Here is a 23,797-nt window from a genome sequence, read left to right as displayed (position 1 = left end):
AGGAATAAGTACTGCCAAATAGCCTCCAGTCAGGGCTTTCCGCTGATCTGGAGGTAAAAATCCAGTTTGGGGTTTTGCTCTGAATTGGTATTTTAACATTTTACCCTGATGTACCAGCCAATTGCACAGACTTCAACTTCCAAATGTAGCTGGGGGTGGGGTGTGTGTGGGGGGGGGTCCTCACGCGGCTTTCCCTCCGCTTCTCCAACCCTTCTGCGCTCCTTTCGGCTCGCGACGATCCGGCTTTCCCCAGTGGCGCCGACAGGTGCAGCGCGGGGAGCCGCCTTCCGCCCCCAGCACGCGCCCGCGACCCCGCACCCTCCCGCCCAGCCGGCCGCGCCCTCGCCGCTCCGCCCCCTGCCCCGGCGCGCGCGCGCACAGTGGCGGGGGCGCGCCCGGCCGGCGGGGCCGCGCACGCAGCTGCCGCCGCCGCCGCCACCGCCTCCTTCCCTCCCTGCAGGCCCTCCTCCCCTGCCCTCCCCTCCGCCCCCTTCCCCGTAGGCAGCTAGCCCGCCCGCCCGCACTGCCTCCCTCCCGGCCGCGAGCGCTCCGGCTGGGTCTCTCCCCCGCCCCCCCTACCCCAGGCTCCCCGGTCGCTCTCCTCAGGCGGTCGCCCGCGCTCGGTGGATGTGGCTGGCAGCCGCCGCCCCCTCCCTCGCTCGCCGCCTGCTCTTCCTCGGCCCTCCGCCTCCTCCCCTCCTTCTTCTCCTCCTCAGCCGCTCCTCTCGCCGCCGCCTCCACAGCCTGGGCCGCGCCGCGATGCCGGAGAAGAGGCCCTTCGAGCGGCTGCCTGCCGATGTCTCCCCCATCAACTACAGCCTTTGCCTCAAGCCCGACTTGCTGGACTTCACCTTCGAGGGCAAGCTGGAGGCCGCCGCCCAGGTACAGCGACCCTCGGGCGCCGGGGGCGAGCTGCGGGGCAAGCAGTTAGGCCGCGGGCTGGGCTGGGGGCCCGGCCGGGAGGGCGGGCAGGCCGGCGGGCCTGGGCGCTGCGGGCCTGGGGCTGGCGAGGCCGGCTCGGGGAGCGGCGCGCCCCTCTGGGGCGGCCGCGGGGCGTCCCGGCCGATGTGCTCTGCCCTGCTGGGCTGGGGCCCCGGGCCGCGCTGCGGGGAGCGCCGAGGGAGCTGGCGGGCCCTGCCCGAGCGCCCGCACCCCCCCTCCCCACCCCTGCCCCGGGCGAGCACACCTGTGCCGGGCTTCCCCCCGACCCCAGGCCCTTCCGGGCTCGGTAGTGTTCTGGGCGAGGCTGGAGGCTGTTGGGGGAGGCCAGAGGGGTCATGGGAGTCCACGCTCCGTCTCACCCTCCTGACTCAGTTCTTTTCTCTGGTTCTCCCTACGCCCCACGGAGGACACATTGGAAGGGGCGGTCATCTGAGACTCCGACCGCCGCGCGTTAGCGTGGACGGGAGATTCTAGAAGGGGGGGAGAGGGTGAGGAGGAGAATGCTAATCCCGGGCAGCCTTGCTGAGTTCTCCCCGCCTGCTCCGGCCCAGGGGCTGGGTTTCCAAGATGATCCGCCCCCTCCCCCTTCCCCTCAAGTGACAGTGCAGCAGTGACTTTGTTCTCTCCTAACCTCTAGAGAAGCTGAAGGAGGACCCCATCTCCGCTTTTCCTCCCGTCTTCCTAGCTTTGCAGGCTGTGAAGCAGGTGGATTTATTGTTACCGCGATGGTTGCTTAGCAGTAACAGTCCTCTGAAAGAAGCTGTTAGTTTTAGCATACCACTGTTGAAAATATTCCATTACTCTTCATTGCAGTTTTTGGTGAATCATGCCCCCCGCCCCCCACATTGTCTTAAGTATTGTTTGATCTTGGAGACTTTTAGTACCGATGCCCTCCAAAGGTCCCGAACAATAGACATTTGTGATATATCATGTTTTATGATGTGTTATGTGAAGTCTGCGGTGAGAAATGGGAACCGTTTAGCAGTTATCTTTAAAAAGAATGATGGTAAATATATTGTTTCAGTTCTTTCTCTACTGCAGTCAGAGAGGGAAAACCAGTAGGCCTCAAGCTTAAAGAACAGGGTGTATATCGCAGCGAAATGAAAGGAATGTATGGTGCTGGAATGAATTGAAAGTTTGAAGTTGTCTTTGAAAGCTGAGTACTCAGATTGAAAATACGTCTAAAAGTGTAGAATTAAAAAGTATACTGTCACGTATGAAGTGCTTGTGGGAAAGCACGAGGGCTCTAGGGTCTGGCTGTTTCAAAAGGCAAAACTTAACCCGTTTGAAAGTCAGGTGATTTAAAAAAATTTCCACTAAGAATATGAATCAGAATGAGTGTATCTTCGGTCTAAATTAGGATTTGAGAGGGTTATTTGGGAGACTGTTTGTTTAAGCCAAGTGACTAGAGTGTTTGATATATATTGGCAGGGGGCAGATGGGAGGGATTGTAAACAGTAGTGTGTCTTGTGACTTGGCAAACCTGGGGGAAGAAGGACCTATGATGAATGAGTTCGCATTATGTGAAAAGACTGAGTTAGATTTAAAAAATCATTTGTTTCCTTACCTCGTTAGTTGGCAACGTGGGTTCCAAGTTTTGAGAGGTATGCATGTTTAAGGGAATTTTTCAGAAAAAGACTATCTAAATAAAGATTTTTCAGTGATTATTAGGAAGTGAAGTGACAGTTCTGTTAAAGTGTTGGGACAGAACAAGATGCAGTGACATGCTTCTCCTTACCGCCCTTCTACTTTTCCAAAGTGGTGAAAACTATGTGGAAGACTGCTTTGGGCCATTGAGGGAGCACATGGTAACGTACTAGATATTAATGGGGAATTGTTAATTTGATACAAGGAAGTAAATGGATCTTTGTTCGTAACAGGAGCTTTTCAAAGCAATTCTTTCCAGAAATTCTTTGCAGGCTAGGTGGTAACACGAATGAAAGATGGTATGATAGTGACTTGTAACAGGTTTGATTAAAGAATGATTGGACTGTTTAATTGCACACATTGCCACCTTTGGAAGAGGAAAGGAGTTAATGTTGGTAAAAAGTTAGCATTAATAGTAAGAAGCACTGGGGCGCCTGGGTGGCGCAGTTGGTTAAGCGTCCGACTTCAGCCAGGTCACGATCTCGCGGTCCGTGAGTTCGAGCCCCGTGTCGGGCTCTGGGCTGATGGCTCAGAGCCTGGAGCCTGTTTCCGATTCTGTGTCTCTCTCTCTCTCTGCCCCTCCCCCGTTCATGCTCTGTCTCTCTCTGTCCCAAAAATAAATAAACGTTGAAAAAAAAAATTAAAAAAAAAAAATAGAAGCACATAGTCATGTTTTTGAGATACATGGTTTAGAGCAATCATTGTGGCGTTAGATGGTATCTTATTGTGGAGATCTAAAAATGTGGACAAGATTATTATATCTCTAGAAATCTAGATTTATAACTGGTATTGGGTCAGTTTCCTAACAGTTGGGATCATATTACACAAAGTATGCAAGTTGTTTGGTTGCTTTAGTTGCAAAATTTTATGATAAGCTCAGAGTATTTGTACAGGTTACATATTAGAAGCTTAGTGGATTTTTAACCTGGTCTGGGGTGTGGGCTCCTGGGGAAGGTGAAGAAATTAGTCAATGTGCACCAATTTTAAAAGCAGTTGTCTTTTACATAAGTGAGTGTGGTCTAGGTCAGCAGGTTTTTTTGCAAATGTGTTATCAAGGGCCTAGAGAAATGGGACATTTCTACTACCACTGCCCCCATCCCCCTTTACATTAGGATACTTGAGAGCTTTTGTAGCTATTTCAAATTCTGATTTCTCTTGCTTTGTGGATAATTAATAAAAAATAGATAAGATGTTTATGTGAGTGGCTGCACTTTCTTGTTACTAGTGTATTGTGGTTTATACAGTAATCGGGCTTTCTCTTATGGAAATAGTTAACCTGTGCCAAAGAAATTAACTTCATCCTTCAAGGCCAGAAGTCAGGATATAGTAGACAATCCTTGGTCTTTGCCAACAAAATACTCATGTTGGTGATGACTAAATTGGCACTTAGCGGAGAGTTACAGATATAGTAGTTTTTTGGCAGGCTGAAACCTGGCACCTAAATGGATGTTATTGTCAACCCTGTGTTATGGAATTTTATGCCCAAATTTTGCATATTTTCTTTAAATTTTTTAATGTTTATTTATTTTTGAGAGAGAGAGAGAGAGAGAGAGAGAGAGAGAGGCAGAATGTGAGCAGGGGAGAGGCAAAGGGAGAAGGAGACAGAGAATCCCAAGCAGGCTCCAGGCTCTGAGCTGTCAGCACAGAGCCCTATGCGGGGCTTGAACTCACCAATCAAGAGATCATGACCTGAGCCCAAGTTGGATGCTTAACCGACTGAGCCACCCAGGCGCTCCTGCATATTTTCTGTGCAGTCATTTTGGTTGTGTTTTATTACTTAAAAAAGTGATAAAATTAATAGTTTGTGCAGCATTGTGTGGAATCACTAAATGGTCTTAAGAAATTAAATTGGAAAGATTGGTAATAAGGAACTGAAGTTGTTCAGATTTTCTTTTATTTCTTGAATTATATGTATGAAGAAACACCTAAATATAAGCAGCTTTTATATGTTAAGCTTTATCTACTATCATCTGGCAATGAATTTTGCAGTGAATTTTGCGGATAAATGAAGTTTACCCTTTGAGGCACTTTACACTTAAAAAAAATATTTACTGATTTGGATGGAAATATTCCAAAAATGTATTTTTTTTAAAACCCTAGTTCTTTATAATCTAGGTTTGTTGCTTTCCTCTTTTTTTAAATACTGGACATTGTTCTGAACATCTGTCACTGATACTTGTAACCACAGATTTACCCAATTATTACGATAATTTACTACTTTCATATCTATAAAGTCTTTTTGTTTGTTTTTCTTACTGTTAGGTTATTACTTCTTGCTGCTTCTGGTGCGTGGTTGTTGCTGATTGTGCAATTTCTTCCCTCTTCTATTTTATTGAACTTGATCTGAAGAGGTCTAACTAACCAGATAAACAGGCTTTTGTGAGCTTAAAAAGAAATTTCTAAGTGAGAGTTTGATGGACTCTTCTGAGTGAAGGGTATGAACTTTATTGTATGGACTTTGTATCATCTATTCTGGCTTCTATACAGGCTCTTTTTTTTTTTTTTTTTTTTTTTTTAACTTCCTGGTTCTGGATAATTGGTGTTGTCCAGTACAACCTGGCCACATGTGATCTTGAGCAGTAAATTATCTATGCAGCTTCTCCGAACTTTGCTACATAAATGAGCCTATTCTTATTGGAAGGTAAATCTTACTTTAATCTGTATGTGAGTCAGTGGCAAAGGACTGAGTCTTCCTAGATAGCTGTTTTGTTGCTAACTGGGATTCGTTCTCCAGATCTTGGAGATTCAGTTTTGAACATCATTTAAGTTTGTAGTTCTCAGTTTATTTGGCCACTTGTAATCACTTTAAAATTTTAGTTTAAATTAGGAAACATTTTATAAATACAGAAGAGTAACTCACCACTCAGATTGAGCAGATATTAATGCTCCCCCCCCCCCCCAGCATTTGCTTCAGACTGTGCACAATGTTTTTTAGGAAATAAAAGGTCACAGATACCCCTGAAGTCCATTTCCATCTCTTCCCATCCCTACTCTCACAGGTAACTTCTCTCTTTAGGTAGGTGAGTATTATTCCTATGTGCACATAAGTAGCCACCAACTGTTATTTAAACTTTTATTGCATATGTAAGTAGCCACCAACAACACACAGCAGTGTTCTGTACATTAAAAATTTTTACATTAGTGGTAATGGAAAACATTACTACATTTGACTTTCTGCAACTTGTTCTTTCTTGTCAATGTCTCTCATTTAAAAACTTGGCTCAATTTGTGTTTGCTAATTATTTGCTCCTTATTGTCTTTAGAAATTACAGCCCTGTTCTGCAGAAGCAATGATTATTACAGAATTTTAACTATGAAACTGCTTGTGAGGCAAAGTGGCTCAGGCTTCAGACTGATTGGTATTTGAAGTTATTACACTGGAGATTTCCTTTTACTAAAATCTGAGGACTTTGGCAATCAGAAAAAAAATCCTCTTGAGTCTTATAGTACCTGGAAGATGTATTTCTGGGTGATTGTAATAAAGACTTATTCAGGAAAAAAAATTATCTCATGTTGCTGCCTTCTTAGCTCATAGGAAACTTCCACTGTAAAAGTGTTACCAGTGGTCAAGCTGTCTTTTCAGTAGAGCTATTAGTGTTTGGTCCAGTTGAAATACAGTCTATATCAAACTTCAAGAAGACTTAACCCTAGGTTTGAAACAAGGAAAGGATATATTATTGTTCCATTCTTTGGTAGAATCAAATGGAGAAGTTGAAAATGAGTTTGTTATCCACACAATATATATGCCAACTTCAGCCTTTTGCTTCTATTTTAAGCTTGTAAATTGTGAAGGTCTTAATGCTGAAATTCCTTTGAATTATTACCCATATTTTTAATAGTGGAACACACAGGTAACATTCACTAATATGGTGATGTTAATATGTGAGAAATCACATACTGAATCATCAGGTCAGTGCTACTGTTGGGAAAGCATCAAAAAGAGTAGTGTTATAGTGTGGTAGTCAAGCACTTAAGTCCATGGAGATAGTTTAAACCTTGGGCAGTATATGTATGCTGATACCCATGGTGCTATATAATAGCACATAGTTTTTAAGTTTTATATCATTCTCCTAGGCACTTTATAAACTGTTAGGTGAATGCTGTTAGATGATATTCAGAGTTAACATTTTTATGATTAGAGTGCATTTAATCTTGGTCTCTGTGTCTTTTTTTTTTTTTTTTTTTTAAGTGAACTCTGTGCCCAACGTGGGGCTTGAACTCACAACCCTGTGATCAAGAGTTCCATGTTCTACCAACTGAGCCAGTTGTGTGCTCCTCTGTGTGTGTGTGTCTTAATAATAACATCTATTAAGTAATTACTGTGTATCAGGCACTAAGGGCTAAAACAAGCACTTTCCATCCTGTTTAAAATGCATGGTCTGATATGAAGCAGAATATACTGTCTGGTTTTTAAAATTTGAGTAACTTTATATTATTAAAATAAGTGTTTTTGTTCCTTTGGTTCTTCCCTGCCACCCTGCAAAAAAAATTAGTAGTTATTCAACAAGCAGCTTATAAACAGGTGGGTTTTCCTTCAACACAGGAGAAATTAGAATGTACTGGTAACTGGATGTTGTACACTGTGCCTTTCCAAAGTACGCAAGCAGTTTCCCTCAGAATGTTACAGTAGTAGTGAGATAAATGTCATTTGGCATAGGTAGTGTTGTACAGGTATCTTGACATTGGCAGATTAACTGCTTGGCTACCATTAAATTCACCAAAGCTGTTGATGGATGAAAATACGGTTGCCTAGATAAAGTTTAAGATGCGTAACTAAACTACTGTTGTCATTCTGTTGGCATAAACTTCAAACTCTGGAAGGCTTTTATTCATTCAACTTTTTGGAGACACCTCCCTGCCCCTCACCGCAGCCTCATTAAGTGCTTCATTTCTCTGTTTCTGAATTTTTTTAAAGTCACTTTATAAATAGGCAAAGTTTTGTTTGTTTGTTTTTGTTCAGATGTGTTATTAAATGGCCAGTTGGGACACAAAAGTTTTACTGCTGTTTAGGAATGTTCCTGGTGTGGGATTCCAGGGTGGCTCAGGCGGTTAAGAGTCCCAGTCTTGGTTTCGGCTCAGGTCATGATCTCACTGTTCCTGGGATCAAGCCCTGCATCCATCTCCAAGTGGAAAGCAAGGAGCCTGTTTGGGATTCTCTATCTTCCTCTCTCTCTGCTCTTCCCCCCCACCTTGAGAGAAACAGAGAGCATGCTCGTTCTCTCCGTCAAAATGAATAAGTAGGGGCACTTGGGTGGCTCAGTTGGTTAAACGGTCTGACTTTGGCTCTGGTCATGATCTCATGGCTTGTGAGTTTGAGCCCCACATAGGGCTCCGTTTTGACAGCTCAGAGCCTGGAGTCTGCTTCGGATTCTCTCTCTGCCCATCCTCCCCCCTCTCTCTCAAAAATAAATAAGTATTAAAAAAGGGAACGATATGATCTTGGTGAAGTAAATGGTATGAAGGAATATTACCACTCGCAAAATTTATTATGTATGTGTGTATTTATTTTAAGATTTTATTTTTAAGTAGTCTCTACACCCAATGTGGGGCTGGAACTCACGACCCCAGGATCAAGAGTCGCATACTCTGCTGACTGAACCAGCCAGCTGCCTCTACCACTTGAAAATTTTTTTTAAAGTTCATTAAATGATATTTTTGTTTAGAAACGGACTTATGAAAAGGATTTTTTAAAAACTAAGCTCTATACCCATCGTGGGGCTTGAACTCAGGACCCCAAGAATAAGAGTCTCATATTTTACCAACTGAGCAAGTCAAGCCCCTGGAAAGGATTGTTTTTAATGAGCCAAAATAGTTTCATGTTATATGTTAGAGATTTTGACAGTGTGTTACAGGCTTAATAACATACTCTCTAATTTAGGTTAGATAATTTTAGCTTGAGATTAATCATGTTTATTAGTTATTAATAAAATTATGGTATAGCTTTTCCCTACAGATATTACACTACTCTCTTGTCCTTACCTAGTTCTGTGGTCTGTTGGTGATCTCAAGGCGCTATTGACCTACACGTGGATTTTGTTTGGACTGTGCAGTGTTTTTGCAAATTTTGCATTCATTGCCATTAGTTAAAATTTGGGAGATTGCACATGAAATCTGAAATTTGTGGCTTTTTTTTTTTTTTTTTTTAATTTTTTTTTTTTCAACGTTTATTTATTTTTGGGACAGAGAGAGACAGAGCATGAACGGGGGAGGGGCAGAGAGAGAGGGAGACACAGAATCGGAAACAGGCTCCAGGCTCTGAGCCATCAGCCCAGAGCCTGACGCGGGGCTCAAACTCACGGACCGCGAGATCGTGACCTGGCTGAAGTCGGACGCTTAACCGACTGCGCCACCCAGGCGCCCCCTTTTTTTTTTTTTTTTTTAAGTAATCTCTGTCTCTAATGTGGGGTTTGAACTCAGATCCTGAGATCTAGAGTTTTCATGCTCTACTGGCTGAGCCAGCCAGGCACCCCTGTGGCTTTTCTTTTTTTTTTTTTTTTAATTGGAAGATCTGTCACTACTAAGTCTGCTTTTCAGTATAGCAATAATTGGTTGGCTCCAAGAATTGGTTACTTCCGCCTTACTTTTACACAGAGCCTTCACTTGGCCTACTGTACTCACCTGCTTGGCTGGCCTCTGTAGACATTTGTTGATGATTTAGGGGATCTGTATGTTTATTGCTTTAAATTTAGACTTTTCAAATGTCTGAAAATGAATTTGAGTTTCTGTTTAATGCAACAAGTATGTAAAACCATGGTTACAACCAAATTGAAAAATGGGCAAAGGTTATGAATGGACAATTTGCAGAGGAAAAACAATGGCAAAAAAAAAAAAAAAAGGAAGAAAGAAACTTTTAGGAAAGATGCTTATTAGTCAGTGTTACTAGTAATAAGGGAAATTCTAATTAATGCAACAGTGGAATACCATTTAAGACTCCTCAGATTGTCAAAAATTTTTAAGTTTTCAGAGGATAATGAAAGTGAAATTTCTTTATTCTTTGCTCATTGAAGTATTAATTGAAAATACTCTAGAGGATAATTGGGTAATTCTTGGTAAAGAAAAAGGTGGATAAGAAAACATGGACCAAGATGTGTATTGTAGCACTATTTTAAATAACAACAACAACAAAAAAATGGAACTAAACTAACTTCCTTCAGGACAGAAATGGATAACTGTGGTTTACTTACAGAATGGAATACCACTAGGCAGAAGTTAAAACTAATGAGTTAGATCTACATCTGCCTGCATTTACCCATCTCAGAAACAATGTTAAATGAAAAAAGCGGGTTGCAAAGGTTATATACACTTTGATACTATTTGTATAAAGTTAAAAACATTGCTTGCTGATATTTATATATGTAGCAGAAGTACTATACATACATGAGAAAGAGCTACATGAGCCTTTGGAGAGTGGCTGCAGGGAATGAGGAAGAGAGGATGAGGCTTTCGTTATATCTGTATTTTATTTTGGGGATCTGAAGCACATAAGACAAAATCTTAAAAAGTTTATTTGGTCTTGATGGTGAGTCATTAGTGTCTGTTACATCCAGAATGTTTCTTTGGTAAGAAAAAAATTTAAAGAGTTTTATGAAGTTTTGACATGGTTTATGATATCACTTTTCTTCCTCTATCCTTACAGAAGGTCTTATGATGGGCTTGATGTATAGGTACATAATTAATTGCAAGCTATGAGAAATGTTTCCTGATTTTTTTTTAATTTGAAAAATTGTAATTGTTTTAAATAAAGGTTCAAGTAGAAAAAAATTGCTTTTATTTCGCTCATTGGTCAGATGTTTAAATTCTGTGAAATACTTGTGTTTATTATTGCTTTTAATATAATTTGGAAAGTGTAAATTGCCTTGGGTTACTTAAAACAACTCATTTATTTTTACCATAGTGATGTATAAATACTCAGTCTAGGTTTTAGTGATGTCTGGGTTTTAAAAAATTGCCTGTGACATACATTAGGCTAAGGTGAAGATGTACATGTTACTAATCTAGGCTATTTCTGACACTGCTGGTTTTTCTTTTCCCTTTAGGTGAGGCAGGCAACCAATCAGATTGTGATGAATTGTGCTGATATTGACATTATTACAGCTTCATATGCACCAGAGGGAGATGAAGGTAAGAGCTGTTTTCCATTTGATTTGCTGTCTCTCTGTGTGTATGATGTGTGTATGGTGATATATACATTTTCAGATTAAGATATCAGTGTTTGTTACTTTAGAAATAGGAAACAATTTTAGATGTTCATGGGAAATATTTTAATAATCTATATTATGAGATTAAGGAAATGCCACAATTTTAATTCTACTTCAAACATTAACTTATTTTTTGACTCTAGGCAGATTACATTTTTATAAATGTAAAATATATATAATATAGTAACATGCATATAAAGCCAAAGAGTTATTTTAAAAATAAGTACTTTGAACATGAAAGATTGGTTCATCCAGGCGGCTTAGTTCATATGTGGTTTTCTTAAAAGTTTTTTTTTCCTTCTTGAGCAATAGATTACAACAGGGATAATAAATCTTACTTGTAATGGAGAGAAAAATATTGGCCTTATGAGATTGAATGTGGAGGTTAGACGCTAGATGACCAAGTTAGTTACAGGGTAAGAATATGTTAAAAAGAAACATTATATAGAACACATGGGAATTCAGTTAGCATCTTTAAAATGAGAACTATTTTAGACCTTGTAATTACAATAAGGATTAAATTGAGTAGTCAGTTTTGGCCTGAAATCCTATTCCCACATAAGCTACATTTTTAAAAAGTTGTCAAGTTTGGCAAAAACTCACAAGTATATTGATACTGGAACTGAAGTGCTTTTTACTTTTTTTTTTTAAAGTTTATTTATTTATTTTGAGAGAGAGAGAGAGAGAGAGTGGGAGGGAGAGAGAGAATCCCAAGCAGGCTCCAGTCCGTCAGCACAGAGTCCAACACAGTGCTTGAACTCACGAACTGCGAGAGCATGACCTGAGCTGAAACCAAGAGTTGGATGTTTAACCGACTAAGCCACTCAGAAGCCCCATAAAGTCTTTTCATTTGATATCCGGGCGCTGGCTGGCTGGCTCAGTTGGTGGAGCATGTGACTCATGGTCTCAGGGTTGTGAGTTCAAGCCCCATGTTGTGTGTAGAGCTTACTTTAAAAAGAAAAGAAAAAATCTTTTCATTTGATATCAAATAAGTTAGGAATTTGACCCTTTAATTTCCATTTAGTATTGCTCTTTCCCCTCTCCTTTACTCTGAAAAGAAGCATACAAGTAACATTTTATGACCAGGCAGTATTTATTTCGTGAGTTTTTCTTAGATTGTTTTGTCCATAGAAAGACAAAAAAAAAAAAAAAAAAAGTATCAGTTGAGCAGATTATTGCCAAGAAGTACTGATATTCGATTGTACATGAGATCAAACTGCAGTGATTTTAAGTTAGAGGAACAGATCCTTCCAATGGACTTTGAGTGAGTGCCAACATTAAAGCAATTGTTTGGTAAATGAAAGAGGGATGATTTAATTTCTTTACCTGTGAAGAAAAATATAAGCACCTTAGCCACGCATATCAATGCAAACATGCTTTGTTACAGGTAGAGAACATTTAAATTTAATACAGAGTTTTTAAATGGTGCCCGGTAAAATACATGTGCACCCTCCAGCTGGCATGGTTTCAGCTCAGGTTTGTTTTTATCTTCCTCTACTAAAATGCCAGGAAAGAATTCAGAGAACTTAAATGCTTTGAATATGCATAACTGAATGGTGCCAAGCTCATACCAGCCTGAATATCAAGGAAGCAGTGTTTGTGTTCTCACTAAGAGGGTCAGAAGAGAAATGAAAGCTTCATTTATGAAGTAAGGGGATTTGGAGAGAGATTCAGATAAAATATTAATTTTTTTTAGGTACTTAAAATATTTTCTTCAAAACTAGCTAAGGTATATTTTTCAACTCATTTCTCCTACAGCAATGGGAAAAACCTAGGGTCATGTGCAAGCACCTCTAATTTAAGGGATAAGAAGAGGGGAAATTATATTAATGTGGTATTTTAAGGTTTCAGTTAGAAACAGATAGATTTGGCCTTCTAGATACATACCCAGCTTAATTTTGCCCTTGGACAGAGTAGCATTTCTTGATTTTTACCTTATGGGAGAGTACAACACATTGTTTCTTTAGAAATTAGTAGTTGGAAATTTGACTGCCAGCTCCTTCTAGGACTGTATGAGTTGGCAGGGGAATATTTGAGTCAATAGGACTCATTTTTTAAACCCAGCTAATCTCATCTAGTCTGGTACTTGTTAATACTTACAGATTGCCTTCTGCAAAACTGATTTACATATCTGTAGCCACTAAATCCTGGTGCTTTAAGGTAAAATCAGAAAATAGTTTGAAAGCACAAAATTGTTGCTTCTCTGTGTAAGTTTTTAATTGATGAGAAAAGGCCATCTTATGATATGTGCAGTAACCCAGAAAGACCTATTGGCATGTGTCTCCTTAAACTAAGGCACTGCCTTTTAAACAGAAATAATTTATTTTAAAACCTAATTGAGATCTTTGTAGTATTTAAAAAATGAGAAATCAGTAAGAAAAACGGCTGAAAACTGTTTTTTTACTGTTCTGCACTTCAAGGGTTGGTGAAATCACTAGCACTTAAGCCCCAGTACAAGGAGTGCACCTCCCTACACAGGGCAGGGATTAGTATTGTCATCAGCTTCTGCACGAGAAATACGAAACTTTTGAGTGCCTGAACTCAGGTCCTGACAGGTAAAGAGTTTTTTAATTTATCGTTAATAGATGGCTTGGGCATAAGCACATGGAGAATGATCACTTGAAAGTTTTGTACCAACTTTTCCCTTAGTGTATACTCTGTCAGGTATGTTTGTGGCATTAGCTGTATAAAGAAACAATTTTCCATTGGCGACATAATATTTCATAGAAGGTTCTAATACATACTTTCAGGTCCACTAGTATCACTTTGGTTTATTTGTAAGGCATGTAAATTTTAACACATTTATTCTTGAAGTAGAATTCTATTTTTCAGTGTGTGCATAAGAGCACATGTATGGGTTTAATGAAAGGAAACAGCTTAGTCAGAAATACTGCCAGATATTAATAATTCAGAACAAAACTATTAACTTGAAAAAAAGGAATGGTTCCTAACACTTGATCATAAGCTTCAATAGGCCTTTATAAGCCTATTAGTAATATATATTCTGTCATACAGTTAAGTGTAGTTGAGGAATAACATTAATAAACTACCATTTCTTTGCAATAGAGTTGTTTTTGTCATCATTCGGAAAATACGTGCATGACCAATTAAGTGCTAGCCCTCAAATCTGGAAAATTGAAAGAGAAGGGAAAATACCCATTTTTAATACGAATATATTGAAATATGATACAGAATTTCATAAGGAAATTTTATTTTATTTTTATTTTTTTAATTTTTTAATGTTTGTTTATTTTTGAGAGAGGGAGAGGGAGAGGGAGCATGAGCAGGGGAGGGGCAGAGAGGGGAGACACAGAATCCGAAGCTCCAGGCTCTGAGCTGTCAGCACAGAGCCCGACGTGGGGCTCAAACCCATGACACATGAGATCATGACCTGAGCTGAAGTCAGACGCTCAACTGACTGAGCCACCCAGGCACCCCCATAAGGAAATTTTAAATAAAGAATCAAAGTATGAGTTTAATTATAAATAACAGTGTAGAGTAGGAGCCTCAAACCAAAGTTACTGTTGGGATTAAGCAAATAATAAAACATGAATGAATTGGACTGGATATAGGAAAACAAGTGTGTTGGAACAGAGGCCAAACCAAAGAGTGCACGTCTCATGTAAATATTCAAATTTTGAAGAACTTTTCTGGCCAGCAACATTTTTGTGAGCTATATTGATTTCTTTTGAATTTGCAGCCTCCCAGGGAACTGTGGTGTGTTATGCATATTCTTTATCATTTGGACATGAAAATAAGATGTGAGCATAGCGGTCTCATTAAAAAGAGCAAAAACCCCGGGGCCCCTGGGTGGCTCAGTCAGTTAAGCATCCGACTTCACCCCAGGTCATGATCTTGAGGTTCACGAGGTGCAGCCCTGCGTCAGGCTCTGTGCTGACAGCTCGGAGCCTGGAGCCTGCTTCGGATTCTGTGTCTCCCTCTCTCTCTGCCCCTCCTCTGCTCATGCTTTGTCTCTCTCTCTCTCTCTCTCAAAAATAAACATTTAAAAAAAAAAAAAAAAAGAGCAAAAAACCCTGTGCGAAATTTTTCTAGTTGTTAATTGAAACTGATGTATACTGTGCTGTATTACTATTAAATATATTCATCAAACTGTGTTAGTTTGCTGTATGTGTTCCAGTGGTATATACTTTTTAAAGATTCAGAATCTAGCATAATACCTCTTCTTAGGTAGCTAGCTTTTTGGGGGCACTAAAATGGCCTTATTTCTGAGCTCTTATTTTTATTTTGTCTCTGGTTTAATTACCGGTCCTGAGTATACTGAGTTTTGGGGATTTTGAACATAAAAGTCTATCATGTGCTATTATTCTTCTGAAGAATGGGTATGTAAATGCAGAAGCTAACCACCACTCCAGGCTGTATTGAAGAACCGGATATTTTCCCAGGTCTTTGGTAACTTTCAGGACCTCCTGTTTTCTGAATTAAATGGTGATTTTATTTATTTACTCATTCATTTTATAAATTTTTTTTTAACGTTTATGTATTTTTGAGAGAGAGACAGAGTGCGAGTCGGGGAGAGCAGAGAGAGAGAGAGAGAGAGGGAGAGGGAGACACAGAATCTGAAGCAGGCTCCAGCCTCTGAGCTGTCAGCACAGAGCCCAACGCGGGGCTCGAACTCACGAACTGTGACATCATGACCTGAACCAAAGTCGAATGCTTAACTGACTAAGCCACCCAGGCGCCCCTTCATTCATTCATTTCAAAGTTTCTTTTGAGAGCATGTGCGCACACCCAGGTGGGGAGGGGCAGAGAGAAGAGACAGAATCCCAAGTGAGCTCTGCACCATCAGCACAGTGCCCTATGTGGGGCTTGAACTCATAAACGGTGAGATCTTTACCTGAGCCAAGATCAAGAGCTGGACCCTTAACTGACTGCGCCACCCAGGCGCCTCTGATTTTATTTTTTGTGCTAGTAAACTTCATTTTTTTAGAGCGGTTTCAAGTAAAAAGTGCAGATTTCCCATGTATTCCTTGTCCCACCCACCCCCTTTCCCCTCATAATCAACATCCTGAACCAGAATGGTACATTTGTTACAGTAGATGAACCTACATTAGCACCTCATTAACACTCAGAGTCCATAGTTTACATTAGGGTTCACTCTTGGTGTTATACATTCTATGGGTTTTAACAAATGTAGTCACCATTACTGTACCACACACAACTGTTTCACTGCCCTAAAAATCCTCTGTGCTCTGCCAATCTTCCTTCCTAACCCCTGGCAACCACTAATCTTTTTATTGTCTCCATAGTCTTTTCTAGAATGTCATATAGTTGGAGTCATAGTGCAGTATGTTGCCTTTTCAGATTGGCTTCTTTCACTTAGTATTAATGCACTTAAGTTTCTCCATGTCTTTTCATCATTGCTTGAGAGTTCATTTCTTTTTAGCTCTGAATAATATTCCATTGTCTGTATATACCAGTTTATTTGTCCATTTACCTATTGAAGGACTTCTGGGTTACTCTAAAGTTTTGGCAGTTAGGAGTAAAGTTGCTGTAAATATCCACGTGCAGGTTTTTGTGAGGATGTATGTTTTCAGCTCCTTTTGATAGATACCAAGGAGCATGGTTGCTGGATCCTATGATAAGAGTGCGTTTAGGGGGCCCTGGCTGGCTCAGTTGGTAGAGCATCTAATTCTTGTTTGCCAAGTTGTGAGTTTGAGCCCCACAGTGGATGCAGAGATTATTTAAAAAACAAAACTGTTTAGTTTTGTAAGAAACTGCCAGACCGTCTTCCAAAGTAACTGTATCATTTTGCATTCCCACCATCAATGGGTGAGAGTTCTTGTTGTTTTGCATGCTCCCAAGCATTTGTTGTTATCAGTGTTTTGGATTTTGGCTATTTTAGTAGGTGTAGAGTGGTATGTCATTACTGTTTTAATTTGCGGGTGCCTAATCACATGATGTTGAAACTCTTTCATGTGCTTTCTTGTCATCTGTGTATCATCTTCTGTGAGATGTCAGTTCACATCATTTACACAATATTAACTGGATTGTTCTTTTTCTTATTGTTGAGTTTTAAGAATCCTTTGTATGTTTTGGATAATAGTCCTTATCAGCTGTGTCCTTTGCAGATATTTTCTCCCAATCTGTGGCTTGTCTTTTCATTCTCTTGATATTGTCTTTCTCAGAGCAGAATTTTTAGATTTTAATTAAGTCCAGGTTATCATTTCTTTTTCATGGATTATATCCTGGATGTTTTATCTAAAAAGTCATCACTGGGGCACCTAGTTGGCTCAGTCGGTTAAGTGTCTGACTTTGGCTCAGGTCATGATCTCACAGCTCGTGAATTGGAGTGCCATATCTGGCTCTCTGCTCACTGCTCAGAGTCTGGAACCTTCTTCAGATTCTGTGTCTTCCTCTCTCTCTGCTCCTCCCTCACTCACGCTGTCTCTCCTTCAAAAATAAATAAATGTTTTAAAACAAATTTTTTTTAAATAAAAAGCCATCACAATACTCAAGATCATTTAGGTTTTCTCCAATGTTATCTTCCAGGGGGTTTGTAGCTTTGCATTTTCATTTAGGTCTATAATCCATTTTGAGTTAGGTTTTGTAAAAGATGTAAGGTCTATGTGTAGATTGTTTGCATGTGGATGTCCAGTTAACAGCACCATATATCAAAAAGATAGCTCCCTTGTATTGCTTTTTCTCCTATGTCAAAAATCAATATGACTGTATTTATGACTGTATTAAATACTTATGTATTTAAATTATGTATTTATCTACTTCTAGGCTCTCTATGCTCTTCCATTGATATACTTGCCTTTTGTTTTTCCAAAACCACACTATCTTGATTACTGTAGACTTTATGGTAAGATTTGAAGTAGGGTAGTGTCAGTCCTCTGACTTTGTTCTTCAGTATTGTGTTGGCTATTCTAGGTTGTTTGCCTCTCCATATAAACTTTAGAATCAGTTTTTCAGTATCCACAAAACAACTTGCTGGGATTTTGATTGGGATTGGGATTGAATCTATAGATCAAGTTGGGAGGAAATGACATCTTGACAGTATGGAGCCTTCTTACTCATGAACACGGAATATCTCCCCATTTATTTAGTTCTTTGGTATCTTTTGTTAGAGTTTTGTGTTTTTTTCATATGGATCTTCTATATATTTTGTTAGATTTATACCTCATTGTTTCATTTTTGAATATGATAATGTAAATGATAATGTTTTAATTTTAAATACCACTTATTCATTACTGGCATATAGAAAAGTGATTGACTTATATGTATTAATCTTATATCATGCAACCTTATTATAATTGCTTATTAGTTCCAGTTTTTTGCTAATCCTTTTGAATTTTCTACATGACCATGTCATCTATGAACAAGGACAGTTTTATTTCTACCATCCCAGTATGTATACCTTTTGTTTCCTTTTCTTGTCTTACTGTGTTAGGATTTTCAGTACAACGTTGAAAAGCAGTGATGAGAAGGGATATCTTTGCTTTCTTTGTTCCTCATCTTAGCTGGAAAGCTTGGAATTTCAAGTTGAAGAAATTCATCCATTTCTACTTTGCTGAGAGTTTTTATCATGAATAGGCATTGGATTTTGTCAAATGCTTTTTGTACATGTGATGATTGTGTGATTTTTCTTCTTTAGGCTGTTATGATGAAGTACATTAGTTGATTTTTGAGTGTTGAAACAGCCTTGCATTCTAGGATAAATTCCACTTGGTCATGGCCCATAACTCTTTTTATATATTTTTTTTCTTTTTCTTTTTTTTAAACATGTGTTTATTTTTGAGTGAGGGGGATTTATGGGGGAGGGACAGAGAGAAAGGGAGAAAGAATCTGAAGCAGGCTCCAGGCTCTGAGCTATCAGCACAGAACCCAACATGGGGCTCAAACTCACAAACTGTGAGATCATGACCTGAGCTAAAGTTGAATGCTTAACTGACTGAGCCACCCAGACGGCCCTCTTTTTATATTTTTATATGTTGCTGCATTTGATTTGCTAATATTTTGTTGAGGATTTTTGTGTTTACATTCATAAGAGATATTGGTTGATAGTTTTCTTGTATGTCTTTTGTTTTGATGTTATGGTAGTGCTGACTTCATAAAATGAGTTAGGAAGTTAGAACTCATAAAATGAGTTCTGCTTCTATCTTCTGGAAGAGAGTGTAGAGAATGTATATAATTTCTTACTTAAATGTTTGGTAGAATTCACAAGTGAACTTATCTGGGCCTGTGCTTTCTGTTTTGGAGGATTATTATTGATTGAATTCTTTAATAGATTTATAGCTATTCAGATTATCTGTTTCTTCTTGTGTGAGTTTTAGTAGATTGTGTGTTTCAAGGAATTGGTCCATTTCATTGAGGTTTTTAAATTTGTGGGCAGAGACTTCTTTATAATATTTCTGTATTATCTTTTTAATGTCCATGGGGTCTGTACTGATGTTCCCTCTTTCACTTGTGATTTTAGTAATTTGTGTCTTCTTTTTCCCTTAACCTGGCTAGAGGATTATTGATTTTTTTTTTCAAAGAATCAGTTTTGTGGGGTTTTTTGTTGATTTTTCTCTACTGACTTTCTATTTTATTTTCTTTTATTATGTTTTTAAAGTCTATTTGAGAATGAGAGAGAGCACACACGTGCAAGCAGGGAAGGGGCAGAGAGAGAGGGGGAGAGAGAATCCCAAGCGGGCTCTGTGCTGTCAGCATGGAGCCTGATGTAGGGCTCAATCCCACAAACCATGAGATCATGACCTGAGCCAAAATCAAGAATTGGGCACTTAACTGACTGAGTGACCCAGGTGCCCCCTGTTTTTCTAGTTTAAATTTCATTGATATCTGCTCAAATTTTTATTACTTATTTTTGTCTGCTTATTTTGGATTTAATTTGGATTTAAAAAACTTTTTCTAGTTTCCTAACGTGGAAGCTTAGATGATTTTATTTATTTATTTATAAGTAAACTCTACACCCAACGTGGGGCTTGAATCAGAACCCCAAGATCGAGAGTTGTATCTTCTGACTGATCTAGCCAGGTACCCCTAGATAATTGAAATTAGATCTTCTTTTCTAATATATGTTTTCAGTACTATAAATTTCCCTCTAAGCACTTCTTTCACTGAATCCCACAAACTTTGATAAGTTGTATTTGCATTTTCATTTAGTTAAAAATATTTAAAGGTTTCTCTTGAGATTTCTTCTTTGACCTGTGTGTTATTTTATAAATATATATATATATATAATATATATAAAATTTATATATTTATATATAATATTAACATATAATTAATATAATATATAATTAATATCAATATATAATATATATATAAAACATAAATATATATATATAATTTAATTTCCAAGTATTTGGGAATTTTTCCAGCTATTTTTCTGTTACTGATTTCTAGTTTAATTCCTTTGTGGTCAAAAAGCAGAGGTTTTAGATTTCTATTCTCTTATTTATTTATTTTTAATTTTTAAAAAATGTTTCTTTTTGAGAGAGAGACAGAGCATGAGTGGGGGAGGAGCAGAGAGAGAGGGAGACACAGAATCCAAAGCAGGCTCCAGGCTCTGAGCTGTCAGCACAGAGCCTGATGTGGGGCTCAAACCTATGAACCGTGAGATCATGCCCTGAACCAAAGTCAGATACTTAACTGACTGAGCCACCCAGGTGCCCTGATGTGCCCTGATAGTTAAAAGTGTGTTTTATGACACAAAATATGGTCTGTCTTGATGAATGTTCCAAGTGAGCTTGAGTAAAATGTGTAACACATTCTGTTTAATGAAATAGTCTATAGATGTCAATTATATCCAGTTGATTGATGGTGCTGTTGAGTTCAACTGTATCCTTACAGATTTTCTGCTGCTGAGTCTATTTATTTCTGATAGAAGGATGTTAAGGTCTCAGCTCTAGTACTAGATTTATGTATTTCTCCTTGCCATTCTGTCAGGTTTTGCCTCATGTATTTTGATGCTTTGTTGTTAGATACATACACAGTAGGGATTGTTATGTCTTCTTGGAGTATTGGCCCCTCTCTCGTTATGTAATGTTCCTCTCTTTTTGCTTTGAAATCAGCTCTGTCTGAAATTAATACAGCTACTTGCACTTGTTCTCATTAGTGTTAGTGTATCTGTTTCCATCCCTTTACTTTTTAAAAAATTTTTAAAAATTATTTTCTTTTAATGTTTATTTTTGAGCGAGAGAGACAGAGCGTGAATGGGGGAGGGGCAGAGAGAAAGAGGGAGACACAGAATCTGAAGCAGGCTCCAGGCTTTGAGCTGTCAGCATAGAGCCCAACGTGGGGCTTGAACGCACAAGCTGTGAGATCATGACCTAAACTGAAGTCAGACGCTCAACTGACTGAGCCACCCAGGCACCCCTCCATCCCTTTACTTTTAATCTGTAAAATTTTTTAAGTGGTTTCCCTAGATTTTGCAGTATACATTTATAACTAACTCAGTCACTTTCATATAACACCATCATGCTTCCCAAGTAGTACAGGCACCATATAATAACAAAATATTCCCAATTCCTTCCTGCCATGCCTTGTATCATTGCTACCATTCATTTCCCTTATGCATAAGCACATGCGCGCACACACACACACACACACACACACACACACACAGAAGCCAACCTAATCAAATACATTATTATTAATATTTTGAACAAATTATCGTTTAGATCACTTAAAAATAACAAAAATATTTTTATTTTACCTTCATTTATTCATTCTATAATGCTCTTCCTTTGTATAGATCCAAGTTTCTGACCTATATAATTTTCCTTTTCTCTAAAGAACTTTTTTTTTTAATGTTTATTTTGAGAGAGAGAGAGAGAGAGAGAGAGTGCATGCACAGGGGAATGGCAGAGAAAGAGGAGAGAGAGAATCCCAAGTAAGCTTCCTGACTCAGGGCTCGGTCTCATTAACTGTGAGATCATGACCTGAGATCATGATCAAGAGTCCAATGCTTAACTGACTGAGCCACCCAGGAGCCCCTAAAGAACTTCTTTTAACATATCTTGCGAAGCATGTCTACTGGTAACAAATTCCCTCAATTTTTGTTTATCTGAGAAGTTTATTTTTCCTCGCTTGTTTTTAAGACTTAATTTTGTTTTAAGTTTATTTATTTTGAGAGAGAGCGCATGTGTGCATGCGTGCATATCAGTGGGAGAGAGGCAGAGACGGGGAGAGAATCCCAGGCAGGCTCTGCACTGTCCCTCATGCAGGGCTTGAACTCACAAACCATGAGATCATGCCCTGAGCTGAAGTCAGACATTTACTGAACCACCCAGGTGTCCCTTAATTTTATTTTAGAACAGTTTAGGTTCACAGCCAGATTGAGAGGAGTATTCTATTTCACTTTTGAAGGATCTTTTTTTTTTTCTTTAATGAGCAGCCGGCAAAAGCATATTAGAAGAACAGAAAGTAAGAATAATATGAAAGCTCTCTTTACAGAGAGGGGGCATTTGAAAGTGAATGCCACTGAAGGATCAGTTTCAAGGATACAGAATTCTAGTTAGTTTTTCTTTCTTCCCTTTAAATGTTTCATTCCATTCTCTTCTTGCTAGTGTGATTGATGAGAAGTTGAATGTAATCCTTATCTTACTCTTCTATAAATAAAGTGTTTTTTTCCCCTGTGGCTTCTTTCAAGACTTTTTCTTTATGTTTGATTTCCTAAAGTTTGAATATGATATGCCTAGGTTTAGAGGTTTTGGTTTTTGTTTTTTTTTACATTTATCCTGCTTGGTCTTCTCTGAGCTTCCTGGATTTGTAGTTTGGTATCTGACATTAATTTGGGAGAAATTCTCAGCCTTTATTGCTCCAAATATTGCTTCCATTCCTTTACTTTTCTTGTCCCTCTGGTAGTCCCATCATGGTTACACCTAAAGTTTTCCCATAATTCTTGGACATTTTGTTCTGTTCCCCCCCTCGTCCCTTCCCCCACTTTTACCCTCAGTTTTGGAGGTTTCTTTTGTCATGTCTGCAGGCTCAGAGATGGTTTCCTCAGCCATGACCAGTCTTAACAACCAACCCATCAAAGGCATTCTTCATTTCTGTTACTGTTTTTGATTTCTATCATTTTTTAAATTCCTTTTTAGTATTTCTGTCTCTCTGCTTACATTATCTGTCAGTTCTTGCACGTGTCTACTTTTTTCATTAAATATCTTAGCATATCAATCATAGTTTAAAACAAAAATCCTGGTCACATAATTCCAACATTCCTGTCGTAACTGACTCTGGTTTTGATGTTTGTTTAGTCTCTTCAAATTGCATTTTCTTCCTTTTAGTATGCCTTCCAATAGTTTTTGAGACCCAGACATGATGTATTAAAGACAGGAAATAGGTCTTTAATAATGAGATGGGGGGCACCTGTGTGGCTCAGTCAGTTGGGTGTTCAGCTCTTGGTTTTGGCTCAGGTCATGACCTCACAGTTGAGTTCAAGCCCTGTGTCAAGCTCTGCGCTGGCAGCGTGGAGCCTGGTTGGGATTCTGTCTCTTCCTTCTCCTCTGCCTCTTCCTGGCTCATGCATGCTCATACATTCTGTACATTGCCTTTCACTCTGTTGATTGTGTTCTGATGTACAACAGTTTTTAATTTTGATGAGGTTCAGCTTTTTATTTGTTGCTTGTGCTTTTGGCATAATATCCAAGGAGTTGTTGCCAAGTCCAATGTCATGAAACTTTTGCATTTTTTAAATTAATTTTATTATTATTTTTAATTTACGTCCAAATTAGCTAGCATATAGTTCAACAATGATTTCAGGAGTAGATTCCTTAATGCCCCTTACCCATTCAGCCCATCCCCCCTCCCACAACTCCTCCAGTAATCCTCAGTTTGTCTCCATATTTATGAGTCTCTTCTGTTTTGTCTCCCTCCCTGTTTTTATATTATTTTTGTTTCCCTTCCCTTATGTTCATCTGTTTTGTTTCTTAAAGTCCTCATATGAGTGAAGTCATATGATTCTTGTCTTTCTCTGACTAATTTCGCTTAGCATAATACCTTCCAGTTACATCCACGTAGTTGCAAATAGCAAGATTTCA

The 23,797-nt window shown here is 39.1% G+C and overlaps 1 protein-coding gene across 1 annotated transcript in view; it reads left to right on the top strand.

Annotated features, from left to right (window-relative positions):
• Positions 1-373: 373 nt before the first annotated feature.
• The window catches only part of NPEPPS (aminopeptidase puromycin sensitive), a 96,286-nt gene continuing 72,862 nt past the window's right edge, over positions 374-23,797 (top strand). The window contains exons 1-2 of the mRNA XM_045488593.1: positions 374-882; positions 10,626-10,710. Of these exons, the coding sequence (XP_045344549.1) occupies positions 628-882; positions 10,626-10,710 (340 nt within the window). The 5' untranslated portion in view covers positions 374-627. The remainder of the gene's footprint in view (positions 883-10,625; positions 10,711-23,797) is intronic.

The sequence above is a fragment of the Leopardus geoffroyi genome, chromosome E1 (genome assembly GCF_018350155.1).
Source record: "Leopardus geoffroyi isolate Oge1 chromosome E1, O.geoffroyi_Oge1_pat1.0, whole genome shotgun sequence".
Lineage (NCBI taxonomy): Eukaryota > Metazoa > Chordata > Mammalia > Carnivora > Felidae > Leopardus > Leopardus geoffroyi.
This window is presented reverse-complemented; position numbering and strand designations above follow the sequence as displayed.